The sequence below is a fragment of the Varanus komodoensis genome, unplaced genomic scaffold (assembly GCF_004798865.1).
Source record: "Varanus komodoensis strain SLA01 unplaced genomic scaffold, ASM479886v1 scaffold68, whole genome shotgun sequence".
NCBI lineage: Eukaryota > Metazoa > Chordata > Lepidosauria > Squamata > Varanidae > Varanus > Varanus komodoensis.
The window spans coordinates 364,303-390,714 of NW_025336321.1; the positions used below are offsets into that span (position 1 = coordinate 364,303).

General features: G+C 37.8%; 1 protein-coding gene across 3 annotated transcripts in view; it reads right to left on the reverse strand.

The window, feature by feature from the left end:
- The window catches only part of IGF2BP3 (insulin like growth factor 2 mRNA binding protein 3), a 96,502-nt gene that overhangs the window by 50,692 nt on the left and 19,398 nt on the right, over positions 1-26,412 (reverse strand). The window contains exons 3-5 of one of the 3 annotated variants that reach the window (XM_044450737.1): positions 16,387-16,435; positions 5,950-6,001; positions 5,791-5,854 (exon numbers count right to left, since the gene is read on the reverse strand). In XM_044450737.1, coding sequence (XP_044306672.1) covers positions 5,791-5,854; positions 5,950-6,001; positions 16,387-16,435 — 165 coding nt within the window. Of the gene's footprint in view, positions 1-5,790; positions 5,855-5,949; positions 6,002-10,547; positions 10,642-16,386; positions 16,436-26,412 lie in introns of those variants that run through there. The other 2 variants (XM_044450739.1, XM_044450738.1) reach the window with 2 other exon arrangements.

The window sequence follows — 26,412 nt, forward strand, 5'->3', positions numbered from 1 at the left end:
TTATTTTATCTACTGATGGACAGAACTCATAATATTTTCTGTTCTTTAATTGCAGTTCCCCATATAAGGGGTGCCTAGTATTAAGCAGATTGAAACCACGGAAATCTTAAATACCAATATAGAAAAGAAGTCCTGCTTATTTTGCAGCATCAGTTTTTAAGTTGACAGATTCACCACAATTTTCTTTAGATCTGGTATATACATCTAGAGTTGATCACTGCACACCTAGCATTATGATCCAGCCAAAGGTAAGTACCTTCAGATTCCCATGAATTTCAACAAGATCAATTTAAGCACACGTTTGAATCTCCCAGCAGAAAAAGATAGCTCAACTGTGCCCTGGAGTTGTACTCAAGAGCAGACATCTATTTTTGAAGCTAGCATTCCCAACTTATTCTCCCTTTTAAATCTATGAATCCATACTGCAAGATCAATAGGAACCATTTTACAAGCTCTTCCTCTAGAACCAACCAATCAAGTTAAAAGAGAACCCAATGAACTGCCACCATCAGAGTCCAATCCAACATACCCAAGGTCAGGTCTTACAAACGTATCTTATATGCATCTTTTTAAACAGAAAGACATATTTCATTTATTTTGGTTTCTTAATAAAGCAGAATATCCCACACATCCCCATGACTCATTTCTAAATTAATACAACAAGGGATAAAAGAGATAGGTTGCATATTATAAAAGCAGTCTCTCTCCCTGCCCAAACCTACTTCAGATGAGACTACAGATGCAGCAGTGTTTCTCCAATCAGGGCAGGCAGCCAACCAGTCCTGGCAAATTTGCTCCCTCCCTCTTTGGCTGCTCACACACAACTGCTATGGGACTGCACCTGGCTGCCCAGAGGCAACTGTTACTCCCCCACAAGCAACCTGGCAAATACCTAATTACAATACTGTATAAAGGTAAATTAAGCTGTCAGTTGGTCAGTATTGACCAATATGAGGCATTCAAGAAGTCATGTCATGGTGTATCATCTAGAACGGAGGTCATGGTGGATGGAATGCATTTTTGCACATACAACGGATCCTGATAAAAACCTTTCTAACACAGTATGTGATATCTAATTTATTAGCATCTTTCTAATGATTCTCATTTTAATTGTTCTGTAGTGGTTTTAACAGGAAAACCACACTAAGGAAAGTTAGTTACATATTTTCCAGATTTTGCTGCAATATTGGAACTTAAAATTTCATAACTACAGTATTGCTCATTCTAATCTACAGTATATCACACAATGGATGGGGGAGGAGGAAAAGGCAATGTAAGAAGCAGCTTATTTCAAAGCAACGGCACACTAATAAGATGTTTGATATGTACAAGTTTTTAAAGGGAAAGATACTAGATCTTTAGAATATATTATGAATAAACTGGTTCTAAAAGGAAAATAGTTTTACAGACAGAAAGTTTATGTTGGCCTAACCATTAGAGGGCAAATCCCCCCCCACCAAGGACAAGTAGTTATAGGAAGAGAATATGATCTCCAAGAGAACATGTTCAACACTACAAGATGATTGAAGAAACAAAGACAAGTCTGTAGCTCTGAAACCCAATCGATAATTTCACATCACCACAAGGTGGCAGAAACTTCCAAGTTAAACCAAGAGCCCCAAATGCCAATGGCATCCCCTAATACTGACATGAAAATGAAGAACGCTGTTACAGTCTCCTGTGAGTCTGACTTGGGCACAATGGCAAGAGATACTGAGGCTCACCTCCATCTCTTCCCTCTTCTCCAATACTGTTTGTCAGGTGCTAGGAAAAAAAATTTACAGGGCTTTGCAAGTGGGTGCAATCCATTTCTTGCATGGTCTTTGAGACAGGGTGATTGATTTCAAATACTTCACCAGCACATTGCTAGCAAGGTTTCATCTGAAAGTGTATATAGGGTGGGGTAGCAGGGAGGAAAAAGTCCCTGGGAGAGATCAGAGTTTGATGCCATCATTTCATGACACCCTTCTCTCACAGCTCTTGTATTTTACTTCACCTGGCACACATTTGGGTATCTGCTCTATAGTGGGTCCTAGCCCAGCAGCTGGTAGCTGTGGAGGATTGGAGATACACTTTGGAGTATGAACCCCTCTGCCCATAGGCACAGCTGGAAGAAGCTGTACATTTTATTTTCCTAGAATTTATTATGAGAAGGAAAGAATAGGTTCCCCACACACCTTATTTTCCAGCACAAGTGTGCTCCCCAGCTTAGCTCAGAAAAAAGACAAGTAACAAGGATGATTCAGGACAGATAGGAGAAGTATTTGAGAACTTAAGAAGAGCCATGCTGGATTAGGTCAGGACAGGATCCCACAAGCAACATATGAGTGCAACAGCACCCTCCTGCCAAAATTTCACAGCAACTGGTATTCGGGGCATATTACCTTTGCTACTGGAGGCAACATATAGTGGACCAGCAGCCATTACTAGCCTTCTCACCCATGAAATTGTCCAATTCCCTTTTGAAGCCATACAAATTGGTAGCCATCACTACACTTCGTGAAAGTGAATTTCATAGTTTGTGCTCTATGTGATATACCTCCTTTTATCTGTCTCACACATCAGCTTCAAGGGATGCTAAGTTCTAGTATACTGAGTGAGGGAGGGAAAAAAATCTCATCCACTTTCTAGACACCAGGCATAACTATGTAAACTTCTATCATGTCTCACCACACTTGCTGTTTTTCTAAACTAAGCAGCTACATTTTTCAAAAATCTCACAGGGGATTTGCTGCAACCCCTTGAGCATTTTAGTTGCCCTTTCTGCACTTTTTCCAACTCTACAATATCCTTTTTTAGATGCAGTGACTGGAACTGTACACAATACACTAGTGTAGTCACAGTATACATTTCTATCAGGTCAATATGACATTGGTTTTTTTTCCAATTCCTTTCCTAATTAAGACTAACATGGAATTTTTGCCTTTTTCACAGCAGCTGCACACTGGATCAGCATTTTCATTGATCCTTTTCTTGATCAGTCACTGCTACCTAAGATCCTATAAACTTATAATTGGGATTTTATGATCAACGTGCATTACTTTATACTTACTTACACTGAACTTTTATTTGCCATTTTGATGTCTATTATTCCAGCTTGGAGAGATTACTTTGGAACACCTCACAATCCCTTTTAGTTTTAACCACCCTCATTTGTTTTGTGTAAACAGCCAATTTGGCTACTTCACTACTTACTCCTAATTTTGTGTAAGTTGTGTGTTATTAAGTTGTATTTATTAGGTGTTTTATATTGTAAGCCACCCAGAGGCGAACCGTAATGGACAAATTAGAACTAACCAAATAAACAAACAAACAAACAAACAAATAAATAAAAACTTGAGAAGCACTGTCCCTAATTCGGAATGCTGTGGGATCTCTGTGTTTACATCCTTCCATTGGGAGAATTACCATTTATTCCTACTCTGTTTTCCATTACTGAACAGGTTTCCTGCCCTCTTATGCCATGACTACTAAGTTGGCTCAAGGGTTTTTGGTGGGGGATTTTGTGAAAGCCTTTTAGAAGCCCAAGTAAACAATGTCTACTGGATCACCACTGTCTACAAGTTTACTGATGCTGCTAAAGAATTCATAGTTTAGTGAGGCAGGACTTAACTTTGTGGAAGTCATGTTGATTATTTTTCAGAAGAGTATGCCCTTCTATAGGTATACTAATTTTATCTTTAATAATGCTCTGAATCAATTTACCTACAATAAATTTAAGCTAACTGTGTATTTCAGTTCTTTAAGAACTTTAGAATTGATACTATCTGGGCCTGATGATTTATTAACTTTCAGTTTATCAATAAGATTGAGAATTTAATCTGCCTTAGTTCTTCAGACTCCCTTACTGAATACTTATGTTCAGAAACAGGTATCTGTTCTGAATCCGGTTGTGAAGACAGATGAAAAGAATTCATTCAACTTTTCCGCAATCTCCTTATCCTCCTTTGATTATCATTCAGAGGTCCAAATGTCTCTCTAGTTGGTTTCAAGGTTGTGATATATTTGAAAAACTGATCATCTTGATGTAATTAGTGACATGTTCCTTAAAATTCTTCTTTGAATCACTTGTGCCAGCATGTGTTCCCTTTTTGTTTTCTTTGTTTGGGTAAGACTACCATTTACTGAAGAAAACCGTCTTTTCTCTTATAGCTTTCTTGACTCTATGTGTTAGCCATGCTGATGATATCTTGGTCTTGATGCTACCCTCCCTACACATTATACATTTAAGCTACAGAATCTGCTCCCACAAGATGCAGTGCTGGTCATCACCTTGAACGGCTTTAAAAGGGAATTAGATACATTTATGGAGGATAAGGCTATCAATGGCTACTATTCCAATGTCTATATGCTAGCTCCAGTAGCAGAGAAAGTATGCCTGTGTACACCAGTTGCTAGGAAACATGGATGAAAGATTGCTATTACATACCTGCCCTGCTTGTGGACAGAGACAGAGCAACATTCTGGTATTCTCCCACATCCCTCAGAATGATAGAGAAGAGTCCCAAAATTTTTTAAAAGACTGTTCATATGTCTAAACTTTCATTAAACCCAATTTTGTGATCCTCAGATATGTTACAGAAATCAGAAATAGAAGGTACTAAAAGGTACAAAAGACACTGACTTGGTGTGTATGATTGCTGCAGCCCACCATGGCTTATTGTGATGTCTGAACCTGGAAAGAGTATGTTGCTGTCATGATTAATTAACCAGCTGCAACCACTGACTGTTTTTGGTTGGGGTGATTCATTAACCATGCCAACAGCCCACCCTGTGCTTTATAATATGCTATGACTGCCTACTGTGGTTTAATATTAACAGCAACTGCTGACATGCACCACAACTCATCTTGGCTTAAAATGAGCCACAGTAGGCTGTGGTGATTGTGTGAACTACTCCAGGATGTCAAACCAGAGCCATTAATTTATTTTTGCATATAAGCTGCAAAGCATACAAATACCAGTAATGATTTCCATTCACTTCAGTAGAATTATTATTATATCAGATAAGAGATCATGAACATTCCCACCTACCCTTAGCTCAGTTCTGCCCTTAGGCCTTCCAGGAAGAACACTTGACTCCAACTGACAGTTGCCCTGAACTGCAGAAGCAAGGAGAAAGACGCTCTGGTCCTACATATCAGCCAAAAGAACAAGAGCCACCAATTGCTCTTTGAGCAAGGACACCAGCAAGGGAAGATCAAGTAAATGTAAATGCCCACTTATAGCTCACCACTTGTTTTGGCCTTGAAAAACTGGTCTCCCTTCTTTTCCTCTTCCTTCCAACTCTCTCTCCCATGTGTGTCTTGCTATTTTACTTTGTAAGACCTCTCTCTCTTCTATTGATATGAGCCACTTTGGGAGACATTAATTGAAAATCAAGATAAAAATGCAGTAGATAATATTTCTGAACTTATACTTTTACAGTGCAATCTTATGAATGCTTCCTTGCAGATATGCCCCAGTGTATCTAATGATTTTACTCCCCAGTAAGTGTTTAGGACTGCTACCTCATAGTATTAGCGGTACAGGTCTACTTGGATTGAAGTCTCACTGAGTTCAATAAGGTTTAATCTCAGGAAATGGATACATAGGACTGCAGCCAAAGTATTTCAAATACTATTTAAAAAGCAAAGATAAAATGCTAAGCAAAAGACACAACAGACCAAAATAAACAGAGTCTTTACTTTTCCAACTGTATCTAATATTAACATAATAAGAAAGTTAACAATATTTTGAAGCAGGACAAGAAATGGCTCAAACTCTAAAATCAGGGTAAATAAACACTTACTGTCTGGCCTGGTCCTTATTGGCATATGTTACATTTACTACTGCAGTCTCTGTTTCAGTATTCACTAGAACAAAAACAGCATATAGAGAAGAACAGAGTTACATTCTGTTTATGTTACCGTTTTTAAAACAGAAAATGGCTTTGAGCGCTATGTGTTACCTTGCTCACAGTTCTCCACTGTCCCATACTGTGCTAGCAAGCTGTCCAAAACCTGTGAGAAAGAAATGTAGATGAAACGTTAAAGTTTATCTGGTAAATACAGATATGAAAGCATTAACTCCTGAGCAGCCTGAAAGACTTTACCTAAAGTTTTTTTTTTAATCTTGCCTCTGAATCTGAATTTCCAAATTTAGCTTAATGGCTAGCAAGAAGGTAAATCCCTACAGTAACAATACTTGTTTACAGTGACCTGATCCATATGTCATGAGAGCTGCCCCATGAAAGCTGCCATTTTGAGTATCTGAACATAGCAGGGAACACCACAGCTTGTCATTATGTCAAAACCTAACCAGGGTAGGTTACTGGAGGGGCTGACATACAATTCCCCCAAAAGCACAGAACCCATGAGTTGTTTTAGGATTGTGGGTGATTTGTTAACCATCTCAGGCCACTCCTAATAGGTTCAACAAGACCTCTTGACACTGACTACACAACAACGGCAAAATTAACTTATTACTCAGACATGGAAAGCTTATTTTGAACAATTCAGTTAATTGTTAAAGAAAATATAATTTTATATAAATGTCATGGATCTATTCTAAAGCTAAAGCAATGTTATAACGTATAACTAATTGAACTGAACAAATTTTGATTGACAACTGAATGGCCTGGCTGGGACTGTGGCTGATGGAGATTCTCACTCTTTACTGAATATGTTTAAATGTCGATACAACATGCTGTATTTGTGGATCAACCCTTTTTTTCTACTTTTCCCTTTTCTTCTTATTGTACCTTATAAAACAAATTTTAAAAGATTTGAATACAAAGAGCACTTGACACAACAGTATGCACAGGAGTGCATCCTGAAGCTTTAAACCCAGACCTCCTGGCCTATTTTAGGCTTGCAGGTGGCTTGTTAGCTAAAAAACAACCCACCCTTGCCAGGTCTGTGACTGTACTTTCCATTCTTTTTTGTACTAACATGTTCACTCTGAAGTAAGTTCCACTTCACCTTAAAGTTATAAACAAGTAAATGAAATAATTTAAATAGCTGCTTAAACGTTGACACCAAAATAAGAAATTTATCTGGAATTTTACTTTTCAAGTCAGACAAACAGCATGATCATCAGTCATACCCAGTATTTGTAAAAAATGTACAATTCTTTAAATACAATGCTAGAAAACTAAGATAATTGAACACATATAAAATTTCAGCATCGGAAAAATTATTTATATTGTAGCAATTTGGTTTAAGATATGCCTTACATCAGGGAGAAAGTCACCTCTAGATTCATCTATGATATAGCTTTTTATCCACCATTATTCTAGGCCCTCTTATTCACAGCTGAAAGTTGCAAAAAAGTATAGATTAATGAGAGGAATAATCAAGAACATAGGATTATATAAGATAGTAGGTTTTTGCCCCTTTTTGATATATAACAAAGGAGGACAGTAGAGGCAGCAGCAATTTAAAATACTTTAATATGGGCTGGGAATGTCTGTAGCTAAAAAGGAGAGCAAGGGCACTTCTTATACCACTCACCCACCCAGGATAATGCCTACATTAAAGCAAAGCTAAAATTACAATACTATTAGGTGGAATGAACAAGGAATCATGACTGAAAATTCCTTACTCAAATTTTTACTGTAGCCTTAAGCACCAAAAGATTAGCACAAAAGATTAACATTTTATATTGAGATGCATGTAGATTGCCTTAAAGGAAAAACATAAAAAGTGAAACTAGGTCTTGCATTCAAGTTTCTTTATACACTTTTGCACTTGTTATGTACCAAGTGGATTGTAATTCCTGCTTCATTTTATAATATCTCCATCTCATTTTTATTAATTCTTAAAAGCCAAGACCTCCAGTTCTATTTAAGACAAACCAGTTTTGTCAAAACTGTTCATCTGCCTCCCTATCTCCATGTGCATCCTTGCTGGGCAGCAAGAATATCATTTGTAGCCAAGTTGGTAGTGCAATAGCAATCCTGATGAGTAGCTGAAAAGAAATGAATGCTTGTATAAATATTTACTCTAGCAAGAAAATAATCTATTCCCTTTTAATGTAGGAACTGCAGAATTTGTCTAAATTGGGTCTTCTCCTTTTGTTAAAACACAGATGCCTTTCTTGCTCACAAAAAACTGGACTCTTACACTGTAGACTCTCATTCATCAGACTCTAAAAGCCAACTCTGACTCTGTTATAAACAGTGTTACCCTGCACCAACTAGTCCCAGTCAAAAACTTCTTTACGTCCCCAGGAAGTGACAAACTCTAAAAAAACTACACAATATTTAAGTACTTTAATTAAAGTCCAATAAATATATACACATTCAAATCCAATAAAAATATATAAAGAGCTAATTTTTCATTCCTGCAACAGTTTGCGAATGTATTATGAGTATGGTTTTTGACTGATAGTTTTAAAACTGCAGGATTTAATGTAAATATGAGCATCAATAACGGGAGTTTTAAACATAGCAACCATACATGCTAATGTTTAAGAATACATTTTCAAGCTACCCTGCTAACAGAATGGCGAAAATTTCTGGCGATCTCTTTTATGGAATTTACTCTGAGAACATCTGACCAAAGAAATGAAGTGTAGTCTAATGAACAGGAACAATGAATTAAGATAATCTGAAAGTACTTAGTACATGCTTGCAAATTAATGAAAAGTTTGTGATGACAAAAAGAGACAATTATGGCAGAGAACTACTTTCATAGAGCTATTAATAATATAGTAATGCTCCAACCTCTGAAAACTTTTGTTGCTAAGATTCACACAAAGAACAACCTGGAAGTAAACAGAGGAATACTAACACTAAGTAAGACATTTGCAGAACAGTAATGAATGTGCTTGCCATGGAACTTGTGACTGACCTGCTTTTTATAGCTTAAGAAAGATAAAAGGTTTTGTTTTAGGCAGAAATGATCTTTAGGCAAAGAGAAAGCAACTAGTTCACTTACATAAAATGTGAAACCAGCAGTGTTGTCAGTTACTTCTGGTAGTTCTGGTTTATAGCATTTGATACCAGAGTGACTGGCTGGCTAAGAGGATACTTGTACTTAGACAATTTATTTCTATCTAAACATACACAGGACTGCATCCGATATCTGTGATGGCTGGAGGTTTATGATGAGGCAAGACTCCAAAGCAGGTCTGTGCCACTAACTGCTAGATCTCCCTTGCTCCCAGACTTTTGCCACAGCACAGAGCAGCATTCAATAGTTCTATTCTCACATTCTGTTTAGTGTTGTCTGACTATATGAACAGAGAAGGGACTGTGCATCTGGGCCCAATCTCCACACATCTGTTTGCCCTACCTTCTGCACTCAGCCAAAGGTAAGAAGGCAATATAAATTTTAAAAAAATCACCTAGCCACATATTCAGTCATCAAATGCTGGTGTGACTCAGAGAGTCTGGAGTCAAGTGACACATGATGAATGATCCTGGCAGAGTGAAGGCATACTACCACTGTATTGCTGTAGCAGCATGGAGAAGCATCCTGTATCTTGCCCTCCAAGATAGATGTAATTGGTACAGGGAATGAGTTTCTGCCAAAATACAGCATTCCAAGGTTGTTACTTCAGAATCTGAATCAGAACTGATAGAAGAGGTGGTAACCAAATCCTTAGCTGAAATGCCAAGGCCAGCATGCTCTGGGATAAGCCACGTGATATGAGCCAGATCACCTTTGGTTCAGGGGCAGACACTGTTGAACTGGCAGAGAGAAAGAGGGGAGAAGATGTAATTCAAGCAGTCTTATCAAACAGCATTAGATCAATGAACAGACTAGTTGAGTAGCATCTGACTTTTCTGCCATCTGGCCCACAAGCAGCAGGAACCACCTTGAAGGTGGAGTTAACCTCCTTTGGCTAGTAATGGAGAAGAAGGGTTCTGTTTAGAATCAGCTTCTTAGCCTGAACTGGTATTGTAACTTCACCAGAGTCTTTTGTTAATGACAACAGTATACAAAAATATAACATGATCTTTCAGAAAAATGATCAAGAATAAGGGATAGTAAGAATAAAATGAAACAATAAAGTTTTAGTCTAAGGACAAGAGAATCTTCTCGAAGCAACTACAACAGCTGTAAAAAAGGGAATAGGTGGAAAACTGCTAGAGATGTGCACCTGAATGACAAGACAGAGGTTCCTGCCAAAAAAATCCTCAGTATATTAGCTTCCTGAAACAAGGCTCCGTGCAGGTGTGAAGCTCATGTGTGTGATGCACAGGGATCACAAAGAACCATACCTGGATTCCCTGGGAGTTACTTAATGATTAGCAGTTCTTGCCAGGAAGACAGTCTGTTAACTGGTACTGATTTTCCCTTGCAATGCACTGTTCCCAGAGTAGTGGGTACATTTTAGGACACATTTGCATTCACAAATAGCAAAAAGTGAGGTCAAAAGGCCTGACAATGTTCCTTGCTAACTGCAAGTGTTCCACAGCAGACAAGCCAATACAGAAAGCAGCCCCTGAAGGTATAAAGTTTGAAAATTACTGATCTAATTTCAAAGGCAAGTTTTAAGTACATAAGAATAAACACAATTCACCAAAACAGTGTTTTTGAAATCAAAGACTTTGTTCACCTTTACCATGCAACAGCCTCCTTCAACATGGTGCTTTCCAAATGTGTGAATGCTAAGAAGTCCCATCATATCCTGCGAAACAGTCACGGATGAGAGGAGTTGTAGTTCCACACATTTGGGGACTGCCATGCTAAAGAAAGCGGTTATACACATATTAATGCTTATCACCCACTCCTCTGCATAAGCTTAAAAAGTACTTATCTACAAAAAGAAAGCATGATAAGTTTATTGGCAACAAATAAGGAGTGTCTATGTGAGTGATCAAGTAATTTAAAAACAATGTTTCAATCATCAAACCAATCCTTATGCACACCTACTTCTGCAGGATCTAACCGCACATAACAAGAAACAGGACTGCAGCTAACAGCTGTAATCCACAACATTTTCTTTCTGAAGTAGATGTTACTGTTAGGGTATAATGAGCATCCTGGGGGTCAAGCAACAATTCAAGGATTTTGCTATGGTCTCACTCTTAGATTTACTTACCAAATACAAACTTGAAATAGGATTTGGCAGAGTTTCCTTTTGTAAATCATATGGTTAGTAATGTGCTTCAGGAGTTAAGGTTATTCATACATGCATGTATTCAATTCATCACTTTAATTATTTCCCCTACCCACCATTAGGTTTCCTTTAATTGTCAATTCAATACATAAAGGCTAATATCTGGTACCCATGAGACCTGGTTAAGCCACCTATTACAGATGCATGTCTTTCTTTTTGTCTGCCTTGCTATCTGAGTCTCCTTTCTTTTGGACATTGCTTTTACAAAGCCTTTGTATCACTTTTGTTTGCTGCATCTACTGCTTCAGTTTGTAAACGAAATGGACCTATTTGCAGTTTCAATTGCTCAGGTACCTCTGAGCTACTCAGTGTCTACTGAAACTGGAGAGGTCAGTAAATTCTAGATCCTTTATATGGCTTGTAAGTGGGAAAAGTAAAACAGCAAGAGCTCTTGAACCAGTGTATTTGCCAGAATGGATCCCATTGTTTCAAGGGTCAGTATGCTGGACAGGTCAATTTGCTTTCCTTCTACCCCAGCTGGCACATTCATAGTTGGGAGGTCACTTAGATGGGTTAGGGTAGGGCTTGTTGTTGTGCTGGTTCCATTTTCCAAGTAAGATTAGGAACAGATAGCAGTAACAGGCAGTCATCACGCTAAGCCTGTGGGGAGAGCCCAGAAGAGATGCATCCTGCTCAGTCTCTTCTAAAGGAGACTAAGCACAATACAGCCACTCATTCCACAATGCTACTACCAAGACTGGTGGTCAAACAGATAACAGATTGAACAGATCTACTCCAGACCACCTACAATACAAAAACCAAACAGGGAAACACTTTGGGGGTAGGGCAGGGGTAACAGGGGAAGAATGTGATTTCAGTTAATTTGTACATTAGGTTAGTTACAGGAGGATATTTGTTATTCAAATGCCTTCCTGGAAAAGGAAGCATTCAGTAGTGTTCAACAAAGCACAAGTGTTCAATAAATTCAGTACCAGATACTTTTCTTACTCCCTCTACTTACACCAACCTAACAGAAGCCATTAGAGGAAACAGAGAAAGAGTGACCTGCCTGATAAAGGAAAAAGAAGCTTCCCTATTCCTTAACACATTTATCATTTTGAAGTGGAGGGAGAACTGACTACTTGATAGCCCTTATGAGTCACTCTAAGACACAAGTTTCTAGATGTGTTTAATGCACTGAGATAGGATTTAGATGTTTCCATAGCAGCCTCTAATTGGTATAAAATTAGAGATTCCAACAAGTTCCAACTGAGTAATACTAATGAACAACTAGTGGAATGACCCTATATAATGTTATATGTAGGGTAAAGGGACACATCAAGTCACTTTCCTCACCCATGTTCTTTCCTTCTACATTTTTCTTCCACAGCCACCACCTCTTGCCCATTATGAAATTTCAGGTAACACCTCTAAATTTCACTGGAGAAAAGAGGTCTGGAGATGCAGTGGGTGACAGGATAAACCACACTGTTCTGTGGTGGTATTGTCTTGTATGAAATGAGAGCCAGTACAAGCAACGGGGTACATAAGGAAATCTCCAGTCCTCAAAAGATAATTTTGGTTAAGAATGAGGACAGCTTAAGTGTTCACTATTAATATTTTTCATATTCTTCATGCTTTCATGACACTTTACATAGTGTACATTCCCAATTACACTGGAAAAGGCCTCAGAATACTAGTTAACAGTATTCTTAATTTACCCGAATAATAATATTATTATTTACCGCTACTTAGGCTTCGATTCCATACCCAACTTCGTGTAAGCCCAGTTAGATTCAATGGGCTTAATTCTGAATACATATAGTTTTGCTCTGCTCTGGTCAATAACTCAGGCTGCATTTTATTTAATACCCATTATGAACATCTACTGAATGTAGTTAAGATTTTCTCGAGTATATGGACGGAGAAAATAGGATTTTATCCAGGATTCTTAACAAGAAGTGAAACAATCCTTAAAAGACAACATTCATCCATAATTATTATGATATTATGTGTGTGAACTAAAACTAAGCTCTCTGAGGCAAAACAGTTTTGTTCTTGGGTTAACCCACTGGTTTGAGTTTGGACATCAAGTCAACTAAGGGTTTTTGAACAAAAGTTAAAGTGGCTGCACTGCAGGCAGCACAGTCCCTTCTTCTTGCTTAATCCATGGTTAATCCTTAAGTGAACTTGCTTAATCCTTAAGTGAACTTGCCCTACATATATATCTTGCTTTATCTCCAAGGAGTGCAAGGCAATAAAGGTAGTTTCGCCCTCTCATTTTATCATGACCCCTGTGAAAAATCTAGGCTAAGTGGCACAAGATTACCCCCATAAGGTTCCTGACTGAATGAGGATTTAATCAGGATCGCCTCAGTTTCAGTTCCAGTAAATTAACCACTGCACTGCACTGCACTGCACTGGCTCTTGAATCCTACCTTCTTCACAAATTGTTCGTTCCACGGGCATTGTTTGTTATGCCACTTGAACTTTTTTTTTTAATGAGTAGCAAAAGATGCTGGACAGCAGTTTTCTCTTTATATACTCAGTTGTTCATGCCACTGTTCAGGCTAAACAATAGAAAAGTACAGTGAACAGTTCAGGTAAATGTTGCAGTAAAAACAGGTTATATAAAGAGGAAGGGATAATGAAAATATGTCTGTTTTCTCACAGGAAAGTGTGGTTAGTGTGTATAATAAGAAAAAAAGAACACTGAAAAGCCAAAAGCCAGAAAGTGCTTATAGTCTTAATCATATTTCTTCTATTTCCTTATGTCTGCATACTCATGTATTCTTTAAGGAACTAGGAAATTCTCCAGTCCTGCCCTAAAGATTCCATTGCATGATACTCAGAAAAGCTCATCTTCCACATCTTTAGTTGCAGTGAAGCAAACACTTTCGTTTAAAAATCTGATGTTAAAGTTCACCCACAGGAGTATTTCGAGTTCTTTCAGTACAACTAATACAAAGATAACATAAAGGAGCAACAAATTCAAATGTAGCATTGACTGCTATTATTTTAAAAGATAGTTGATGCTTTTTAATGAAGCACTAGAACACACCTACAGGAACATTTTATTTTGTTTTAATTTAGTATATTCCTATCTGCCTTTGAACTTATGGATCCATAAACAGAGTCTCAAGTAGTCTCCCACTCAAATACTGATCAGATCCACACTTTCTTAGCTTAAGAAAGCTTAGCTGCATCATATGACTTCAGACCACACTCTTGGACAAAAAAACATGAAAACCTTAGGTATGAAACAGAAACTCTTCACAAAAAGCCATGTTAGCTAGTGATTGCAAGAATGTAATTTATTACAAAACAAACTATATTTTTGCTTATAAAATTTATAAGGCAATCCTATTTTCTATTAAGAAGCAAGCCCCACTGACTTCAAAGGAATTTATTCCTTAGGTAGTGTGCATAAAATTACAATATTAATGTGTTCTTTGTGGCTACTGATGTTAAATGTCCCATCCCTGACAGGTTTTGGCACTAATGTCCTCTTAACATTACAAACCAATGCCACTGAAGTATTATTTTAAATGGATTGTTTTAACCAATCTTCTTCTACTGTGTAGTATACTGGTGAATACCGGTAGACGATTCCACTGTTCAACGAGATTGTTTAAACTGTTCTTGAAAGAGCATGCAAGGATTCAATATGTTGTGGGGTAGGGGCACTCATAGATTCAGCTATTCACCACTAGCAGGTTAGGTTGTGCCAATAGCACTTTCACCAACTGAGGCTGGTTTATCAACTGCACACATACTTAGGCAGAGACAACTGGGCTGTGATTATGCTTAGTCTGGTAATTATGATATTAAGCCTGCTGAGCCGGTTGGTGGTTAAAAACACTGGGCTGCGGAAAGTTAGATTCTACTCCCCACTCAGTCATGAAACTCACTGGGTGACCATGGGCCAGTCACTCACTTTCAGTCCAACCTACCTCACAGGGCTGTTGTCGTGCTGATAAAAATAATTTGTGTAAGCTGCCTTGGGCTCCTCACAAAAGGGAAAAAAGTAGGATATAAATGCAATGCAGTAAGTAATATTGCAGTATGTTGTACATAGGTCTGTCTTGAAAACTGTTCAAAAATTGTATTTAATCCAAACACGACTACAACAGGACCAAGGCACTAGGAACATATTCCCAGTGCCTTAAGACTTTCACTGACGCCCAGTAATTTCCAAACACAAGTTACACAATTTATCTTTCACACTGTAAAGATCTGAAACCCTGGGCACCTATGGAGCAACAATTTCCACATCAACCTACCTATGCACTGAGGTCATTTTTGTACGTTGCCCTCCAGGAAAGGTGGATGGCAGTATCTTTGCCATTTTGCATTTAAAATGTACAGTTCCTTCTCCAGAGAGACCTTTATGGTACCTACTCTCATGCCTTTCCAGCAACAAGTGAAGACCTCTTTTATTTTCACAAGCATTTAACTGTTCTTGATTATTTTTATCCTGTGATAATGCTTTCCATTTTATCACTACTAATTACTTCTATTCTTTTATATGGCACATTTTCTTATTCTAGAAGCTGGCATACACATTTATAGAATAAATTGTGTGTGCGCGCACATATGCGCACACCCCCCAAATTCTATGTGCATATACACTAAATGATCATATATATTAAGCACAGCATTGCCAGGTTTTGAGTTCTTGCTCTTCTTCTACCAACTTCTACTTGATCAAATGTTTATGAAACGTCTGTCTGTTTGGTCCAAATTATAATTGGAGAGACCTTTTTATTTCCAACTACAGTAAGGGTAAGAGGTACAAGTAAAAAGGTATGTTTCCTGATAATCTATATGTTGCAACCCAGTTATTACTGAACTTCTAGAATTATGGCATGGCACTACAGAAATAACTAGTGACAGAAGAATAATTATATGAAAAAGCCATGGCATTTCTATTTATAAAAGTTGCCATAATGCTAATGTTTATAGGGGAGAGAAAAGCACAGATGAGCCATCAAGAAGTGAGAGGGAAAGAGGGGGAGAATATGAATGAACCAGGAAGCTGCAATTTTCCCAAGAATGTAATGCAAAATCCTGAATATATTGATCTCCAACTGCCCATGACTGAGAAGGAAAGTTGCAAGAAATATTTGGAAGGCTCTGTTATTCAAAGTTGCAAATTATCCCCTCCTACCCACAGAACAAAAATTGTTCTTTGTCAACAATTTGCAAGTGTTAGGAGATCCGGAAGAAGAAGAAATGAGAGAACAAGAAGAGGGGAAAGACTCAAAAGGTGAAAAACATGCCATCAATTTATCCTCTTAAACAGTATCTTGAAAATTTAAAGATAAATGCCTACCTCCCACTGCAAGTGTGGCGGGATATTTCTGATTTGAAGTTTTCGACTCCTGGGGATGGAGAGAGAGAGTGCCTGTTATTTAACACAAAATGTACACTGTATAAGACACACTAAATTGAAAATTATGAACAGTCAAATGCAGTCCTACAGAAGAAAATAACACCAAGCGAATGTGTGCCATATTGCAATACTACTTTAAAAATGCTAAGCAGTAACAGTCAATTCAATTGACACTCATCTCCAAAGATACTTTTCACAGTATTTTCCTGAGACATGAAACATATTTGCTTCAATAATATTACCTTCTCATACTGTTTAAATATATGAATTGTTTTTTTACACCTGTGAAAGCTTTTCTCAAAGTTTTAACCTCACAAAATGGTTTGCCTATGTGAGATTATACTAATTCTAAAATTGTGATCAGTTTAATTAGCACCTGAATTCCTAACATTCCATGCTTTTCAGATCCTGATCCGCTCTCTATTCTTACCTGTGTTCAAAGATGTCATCAGTTTTCAATTATTTTTATTGTAACGTAAGTATTTGCTTTACAGGAATACAGCAAGGCATACTAGTATCCTGAATGGATTAATAGCCAAGCGGTTTGTCTCCTCCCCTTTTATCCCTCTTCACCATATAATAGCACAAATACTCCAAATGCCACACAACCTTTGGGAAGTTCAAGAATGTGTAAACTAACAAGGCTTCACACACTATTCAGAAGCATACACATTTCCTCAGGGTGAAAAAGAATACAGTTAAATATTCCTGGGTTAACTAATATATTCCTGGGTTAAATCGCAAAAGTCATACAAGGATACTCTAATGAAGAATATATGATATATAATCAAAAATTATCTGATCATCAGCATTAGGTGAATGCACTTTTTGATATAAAATGGAATCAATCCCATATTCCCATGCAAGAAGCACACACATTAAGCAATTTCAGTTAACAATGTTAACTCAAGGAACATCAGTGTTTTAACAGCAGCCAAAGAAAGGGAACCGTACAATGAATATTCAATTATTATAAAATTCAACGTTTGACAGTGGCTCTGTTCTATCAAAAGACTACACTAGGCTTCTCCACCCAGTATCCTCCACCAGCTAGCTGGCTGTGGATGACGAGAGTTCTAGTCAAACACAACTGGAGGATAACAGGTTAGGAAAGTCTGACCTACACTGTGATAGAGAACAACAAACTGTACAAAACTATAATATCCCAAGGATACAAGGCACAAAAACACTCTAAATTAGATGCACAGGTATTTTAATACACAACAAGGCAGTTTCAATAAATAGAATTTTACTCTCTGCACCAAAATTTTAAAACCAACACATGTACAACACAGTATTGTCATAAAACCAACAATTATTAAGTTGAGCAGCAAACTACACAAATTCATTTTAATTCTAATATACTGTGCTACAACTTAAATAACATTTTAACAAAATGTTTCTACATTTCTTTTATCATCCAATAGCCAAAACTATCTGGGTAGTTTCACACAATAAAATGTAAAATCACAAAATTAGAAAAGTATAATATACTGGAAAAAAATAGAATAAACAAGAAAAAATAGCCTATTCCAATTTAAGGGCACCTGACATTTCACAATGCTTCAAGTAATAAGAACATAATCCCAATCATCTATATTCAAAAGCAATTCCCTATGAGTGGCCAGGGGCTTACCTTTTACTAAGGGTGGATAGAATTTATAAGACAGGTAAAGATTTCTAAGGCTGAGCAAGATTTATTTATGTTTATGCTTCAAAAAGCAAAGTTCAACCCTCATAAAAATGAAGATTACAACAACCTTGTATTTAACAACTTGTGTGGCAGCCATAGGCAATCATGAATTCCACGCAAGGTTTTGGAGGAAAAAATCTTGGCTTTTTTGGGAAGACACTCCATGTATATTTGAAGTTCAACTAAACCATTCAAAAATTTGGTCTGCTGTAATAGAATTGGGCAAAAATCCTATAAATAAAAACAGTGACATGACAATTTCATCTTGTTGCAAGTGGAGCATTTCTTATCAGGATTGTGGAAAGTTTTAACACTCTAGAAACCTATGCTACATTGTACTTAATATCAAATCACATTTATGATCAATTCTGCTACAAGAGCATAACCTTAAAGCAAAAAGACTACATTTGCACTATTTATTAGATCCAAGATACCAGTCCATCCAAAAAGCAGCTTACAATTAACATCAAAATATTTTAATGACATCACTTGGAAGAAAGCTTAGTTTCCTTTCATAATGGGTTCAACATGAACTATATCCTTTCCTTTTAAGACTAGCCCTTACCACACAAATCTGATCAATTCTGCATTAAACATTTCTCTTTTAATATGATTCACAACTTAGTTTTATACAACAGATCAGGGCAGTCTATACATGTAGATTATTAAAGGTTCAAAATATTTAACTGTGCTATTAAGAACAAAAAAATCCTTCACCAATATTGCTATGACAGTTAGTAAAAGCACTGTATGAAGGCACACATCAGATAAGGGGTCACAAGCTGAAGATTTGGGCAAGATAACTGGTTACCAAGGAAACTTTAAATGAGATTTCTAGTTTTTAGATCTATTCTATAGTTACTATAAAGCATGCTGATTTAAATAGTAACTATTGTCCTTGAGAAGTAAAGATTCAGTTTTTATAACATTGTCACTCCACTATCTCTAGTAAGTTGTACCTGAAAGGTATGCCTAACACTATCTGTTACAGTAATAGATTTTTATTAAACAAAGTGCTTATTATTTCACAATCCATTTGTAGTTCTCAGCTATCGATAAACTGAAGATGAATTTTCTTGACTTTGTATATTAAAAATCTTATTTCACAAAAACAGAAAATTAGTTTTTGTAAAGAGATAGTATCCTGTGGAGGGCACACACATATGAAAGGTACATCCACACAGTCAGTGAGTGTTCCTTAGTTATCCCAAGAACAACAGAGGGGAAATTGTGTCCTTATTCATTCTACTTTCAGTGCTAAGTAATTCTATTTTTTCCTTTTGTTTTAATACCACCAAAGCTGTTGAGGTTCTGTATAAGTGCATGAGGGCAGTAATGGGCTTCCCCAGAGCTAATATATGGAGACTTATTTCAGACAAGACAGATATGTTCCTTGCTAGGAGAGAAATGGATTCAGGAACTGTTCTGGATGGGGCAGTGTTAACCTCTTGAAAAATCAATTTGCAGCCTGGGGATTCTATCTGAGCTTTGCACCTGGATGATCAGGTGGTAGCTGCACCCAGGGGTGTCTTTGTACTGCTTAGCCTATCAGACCAACTGTATCTGGTGGTCCTGATCATGTCATACCTGAATATTACATGTACCTTAGTCATGGCTAGACTGATTACTGCAGCATGTTCTAAGTGGGGCTACTCCTGAAGTGCTTTCAGAAGCTTCAACTGGTCTGGAATATGGCAGTGAGCAAATGAGTGAGCAATAACTTACAGGATTATATCAGACTTGCCCTGCAGTTACTGCAGTTGTTACCAATCACTGGAGGTTATATTTTAAGTTCTACACAGCCTGAATCCAGTATACTTGGGTATACCACCTTAATCTGTACCAGCCTGCCTGCGTGTAAAACATCTATACCAAAAATATGGAGGCAAAAACAATAGGGACATGAACAAAGCAAGCTTTCTGAAGGTGCCATCACTATGTCTTCCGTTGTGTTCTGGATGACTAAAATAAATCTAGCAGACAGTTGTTTATTGGGTACAATTGATACTTTCTCATCTGATGTCTCTGCTTTCCTGATGAATTTGTTTTATACATTTTTAATGTTTTATTTTATAATTGCTGCAAATAACATATAAAGTGGAGTATTTTAATACAATGAATCAACGTAGATAAATAGTGCTTCCAAATGAAGCTTTTTGAAATGCGACTGCTCTACCTTGTTCTTGGAGTTTTATGGAGGGTCCAGATGCTATCTTCAATTTCTAATCCACCTGTGTTTTCCCACCATTATTTCTATCTATCCTGCTTGTGTCTGGTTCCTGACCTACACACGGTGGCAAATCTAAGTCAGAGTGCAGCATGGGATTAATTTAGGCCCTGGAGGTCACAGCCTGCCTCAGTTTGGGTTCCAAATGAAGGCAGAGGTCAAACCTGGAAAGGCAGTCCAAACGAGAATGATTCAACCACAGAGCTGAATAGTGCAGAGTCAAGCAAAAAAAAAAAAAAAAAAAAAAGGTGAAGAAAGCTAAGTAGCAGCTGCAGTTCCAGGAACAAAAATAAAACTGATAGCTTTGGTCAGAAAGGACGGTTTTCTTACCTGCAACCTTGGTTCTTTGAGTAATGATCTGTGAATTCACATTTATGGATGTATGCCTGCACATAAAAGTCATTTGGAATATTCTGGAGTTAAAGTTTTAGATAGCTTTTGGCTTTCACCTTCCTCTCAGTTCCAAATCTACCATGGTTGAGGAATAAAGAAGGTGGGGTATCAAAGCAGGAAAGAGGATAGGTTGTGCTAGTTCAGAGATTAAAAACTAAAAAAAAAAAAAAAAAAAAAAAAAACTACAGGTAGGCAGGCTGTTCTCCTTTGTGGTTTCAGTAACTTACACATACAGGTGGCAGCAAAGCATGAGACTTACTGGAAGAAGAATATATCACACAAAAATTGAAGAAAGAAGCTGCACTGGCATGAGCTCTGATGAAGGTAGAAGGCTGAGTACAGACAGCTCATCTACACTGATGCCAAAATGAAATACTTAAGAAAGTGGAGAAGGATGCTCTACTCTTGTTCAGCGACTCTATAATTCTAAGGAGGAAGTAACTGTTCCAGTTGTTTAGTGAGAAAAGATGACTGAGATCACCCACTTGATAAAGCACTGCAGTGACACCTAGCAGCCCCTTATGTGTCCCAAGCAGCAACTGAATAAATGGGTAGTTTGTATTGTGTTCTATAAATGTAGAATGAAAATGTCCTTCTGATATCCCGCGGATGAAGTCTGTCACCACCTAAGTAGGCTGAGGAAAGTTGGTACCATAGCATCCTTAGTGAAATGGAATTTAAGGGGTACCTTTGCAGGGAAGGAACAGTCTGGGCATAGCACTATTTTGTTCCTATGAAAACTGAGGAACAATTCATCATACATTAAAACACCCAGTTCATGTGAACTTCCTGCTGAAATAACAGCAACAAGTACTTTCACTGTAAGGTGCCGAAGGCTGGCTGTGACCATAGGTTCAAAGAGTCTGGCTATTAACTGAGCCAGTCCCAATGAAATACTCTTAAGTTAAGATCAATGGGTGAACAGAGGCTAGCCAAGCCATTTAAATAACTATATAATGTGAGGATGTGGAGATAAACTTTCAATATTTTCATGATTAGCCAATATGATTGCTAAATAAACTTTGAAGAAAGAGCCAAACCTCCAGATTTTAAAGAAAGAACAACTCCAAGGCACAGGATTTGGAAACATGTACTCTTGAACTGAAATTCCAAAAAGTCCTCTATTTGGCAGCATATAAAACTTGGGCAGAAGGTTTGCAAGCAGCCATCGTCACTTTCAAAATATTGTCAGATAATTGGTGACAATACCTACTTTTAATGCAGTGAGACATAGTTTCAAGTTCTTGCTGTACATTGTGAGAATATTCAGAAGGTGAGGAAGACAGAGAAAGGTATGGCTGGACAAGAGAAGTGTTGCACGCACCATGTTCACCTCAATCACTACAGGTAAATGAAAATGTAATAAGCATCACTGCCTTATTCCTCATTCATGCAACTACGAGAAAAAGGGAGGGATGCATGTGGGACAGAATGCATCCTCAGTGAAAAAGTATAATGTCTCTCAAAGAATCTGAGTCATGACCAACTCTTGCAGAAAGTGGGCATTCTACATTCAGCACTGTAACAAGGAGGTGGATACTTGAGGTTGCTGTACATGTTGATGAGTTCTAACATTACTCTTAAAGAGAGATCCTACTCATGAGGATCACAAACTTCTGAGAAAGCCAGAAAAAGCGCTAGTTGTTTCTGCAAGATGCATGGCAACAGTGAAAATGTGATGATGTGGGCGCAAGTCCCAGAAATTGACAGTATGTGAGGCATTCCTGCAGTCACAGAGTCTTATAAGGTTTTCAGCCCTGGAATCATTTGAGAAGACTTTGTAGCCTAGTTCAGGCACTACCCATGACCACCTCCTTTCACAAAAATGCTGGTAAGAAAAAACAGAATTGATACAGTTTTGGTTAGTAGTACTAGCTCTATCTCAAAGCACCCTTAGAAAACTTAAGTTCAGTAAGAAACACAGTACAAGTTTTGTTGTGAGCCGCCCCAAGGCTTTGTTGAGATGGGGGCGGCATAGAAATGTTTTACATAAGTAAATAAATAAATAAGCAGCAATCCCCCACTGCCCCCTGTAAAGACATTGTAGCAGCTTTCTTTTACTGAAGTATTTTCTCACACATTATTCTTAAAGCAGTGAAAACTTTATGCTTTTAAAAAATGTTCACTGAAAAAACTAATTGCCAACTGTTTCTGCATTTTTATTTATCACCTTCCAGCTTCAATGTTCTGGTGTGCCTGGCATTTAAGATACTAACATTGCCATGACAAGTCTCTTCCAAGGATTCCTGTCATCTGCATAACTCTAAGAGAAGCACCTCAAATGTTATCTGCTTGTCTGTAGATGACAAGTTTGTAGAGAAAGACAAAAGAACTAGTAGTTTTGAAGGGGGAAAAAAGAAGCAGCAGCAGCAGCTTCATGCTGGGACTCAAAGATCCAATTAGTTCCACATTCCGGGGGGGGGGGGATTTCTTAAATAGCATCACAGCTCTAGATCATAAACCACTTCTGAAAATGGAGATTGTTATATCACTGAAATCTGCTATTTAAAAAAAGGCAATGGCCATGTATTTTGGCATAACAAAAAGCAGTTTTTTAAACCTCAGCCTTAAAAATGAAGACAAATGCTTTGCTTATTTCATATTGTGCCTAGAGGATGAAATAGCTTATAGTGATCATGTGTGTATGTGTAATAGGCAATGGACTAGATCCAGACTTGGTTAGTTACATTTAGCACCTATTGAAATCAGTGAGATTTAAGAGTAATTTGTCCAACTCATTTCAATAGTACCTAAGTGAATCTAATTGATCTAACCCAATAAGTGTACCTTACACAATGAAAGGTAAATTAGTAAAATTCACTGTCAAATATACAATCCTGCTAGCCTTCTGCTATCTTGCCACGTTCGGGCAAGCAAACATCTGTTCCCATGCTTCAGCCCAAGATACAATACCTAATGAACATCCTTCTATATGAAGGCATGTATGGGGTTGCATATAAGCTGCCATGTTACTGGATAAAGTTTATGTTTTGTCAGTAAAAAATTATTGTTTAAACAAGAAATGTCATTACAACAATCAAGTAAATAATATCAGAACAAGGAAATGTGCTTTAACAGGAAACAACTTTTACAACACACTACATTGCTCCCACAGTTTATTTTTCTATTACTGCACTGTTGCTATAAATTGTAAAATACATTTTAATATTAACTGGACATCTCTATTTTGGATGTCCGCCATCAACATCAATGCCTTCTTAAAATTACTATGCAGAGCAGAAAAACATGTAATGACCTACATTTTCAAGTTACTACACACCAATGCTGGGCTGCAGAAATCTTTTTATATTGCCCTCCCTCCCTTAAGGAACTCTATAGCCAACTATTTGCAGCTTCAGAACCAATGAAGCCTTCCAGAGAAAGCTAGAAGAGGGATGGTATAGATACTTATCTGATGTGCATGTTGTTTTAATGAATATATGAAAAGGAGAACATTTTAACATTAGATCCTTTCAGAGTGTTTCCATACCTTGTCATTCTCTAACCTGGTACCCATCTGACATTTTGGACTAGAATTCCCAGCATTCCCAACCATAAGCTGTGCTGAGTTTAACTACAAAACATCAGGAGGGCACCAGGTTATGGAAGTCCATTTGTATTTGGGTACTTGTACAAGTATTTTCCTTTGAAGTCGAAGGTGCCAAAGTTGGGGAGCCAGTGCCAAAATATATACATATTACCTTTTACGTACCAGTTTCAACGTTTTCCAAAAGGCATTTCCAAGAAAGTATGCTCTCTTCTAACCATTCAAGTTTTTAAAACTCCAGAATGGGTTTTATTGCAAGGTTGCAGAAGCAGAAAATGCATCTGTTTGCACAACATGACAGCTCACAATAGGTTGTCTTGTTATGTGAATCAGGCAAGCATGGGTTAGACAAGGGTTAAATAATAATCACATAACCCATGATCTCTTTTAAAGTTATGCAGCATTGTTTAACCATGGGGGGAGGGGTAATCCTTGGAAGTTTTTTTTAATAAACCTGGAGAATTTTGAAAGGGTTTTGAACAATGCTTTAAATACAGCTCTAATATGCACTCCATAGGATTTTTGGGCATGTGAACATGTCTGGAATTTGAAAAAAGTGTCTTAAGAACCATCACAAAATGGCTGGTATGGGGGTGGCTGATCACAAAAAAGTTGGGTACTCTCACCTTCTGTGTTGTCTTGCATAAATATGCACACAGTTTCTATTCCTCAGTCTAGCTTCTCTCTCTCTGGATCCCTATCCACACGGAGCAATATCTTCAGTCATTTGCATGGGGCAAGAAGCTGCCCTGCTGAAAATTGCTGAAGAGAGAAGTCAAGGACCCTGTTGGTGGGTGTAGGCTTCTACCCTTTTGCAGCCAATTTTTGACACTGCAAGGAGGGCTCCCCCTCCTTCCTGTTCAAGTAAACAGAAGAATTGCTCTGTTTACTTAAATGGGAGGGGAGAGGCCCTCCTGCCAAAAAGACTGGCTAGAGGATGATAGAAGCCCACCTCCTGCCAAGAACCCTGTTACCACAAGTGTCTTTGGCAGAGGGTGGGCTTCTCCCTGCTCCAGACATTTTTTGACAGGGCACCTTACCACCACCCCCCACCTTCAAGTGAATGGAAAAATCATTCTATTCATTTACACGTGGGAAAAATAGCTTGGCAGATATCTCAGCCTGGCCCGACAGTTGCACTGACACCCATCGATGCAATGTTTGAGACCCCAGCTGCAGGCAAACTTTTTATTAAATAATGGAACAACCAGAGGTCTTTTATTCACGAGAACTCAACATGTCTTGAACTGATCTTGAAGCTTTCAACTGCTTGCAGGAAGATGGCAATTCTATCAATGGGAGTCTGGCTTTCAAGGGAAAAAAATTCTGTCCCCACAAAGCAAGCATATTACACCATTATGGAAATTCCATATGCTGAGGCCCGCTTCAGCATACAGATTGCTTTCACTGGATCTAAGTGAATATGTATACTGAACCTTAAGTATAAGGTATAACATAACTTGGTATGTTAACTGCTTTCAATGGGAGTTTACAGTAACTTGTTTATAATAAAGATTCTAGTGAAAGTTGGGAAGCCTTGCTATCAGGAAGGATGAGCCAACGCTTTTGGAATTATGACTTTTTTGAGTTTAACAGACTTCCTGCCTGCTTCAGATTCCATGACTGCAAACAGGCTAATTAGGTTTTTCCCCTGAGGAATTCCATCTCTAAAACAGGTCACAATAACATTTTTAAAAGCCAGGGAAAATTTGCACAAATTGAAAGTCATAACTACACCATTCTTGCACAAATCATGCTAGAATGATAATGCTTTTGAATTTGGATAAATTGCACAAGTCCAATTTCTGCAAATTTCTTGTTTTTTAACTAGTGCAAATCTTGGCCCATCTTAGAGAAAGCATTCTGCAAACTGGCTTGACTTGTACCACAGCAAATTAGTGCTAGTACACAGTTGTAGAACCAGAGTTGGGAGGGAAGGTCAAAAGTAACCCCAATTCCTCCCATATCCCTAGCTATTGGTGAACAAAGTTTTCCAAATGAAACTGAGAACCTGGATCCATACTTCAAGATTTTAGTTTTTTTAAAAGCAAAAATGCTGCCTCTTTGCTGTGTTGGAAGCCATGACCCATGCATTCCTGGAAGCAT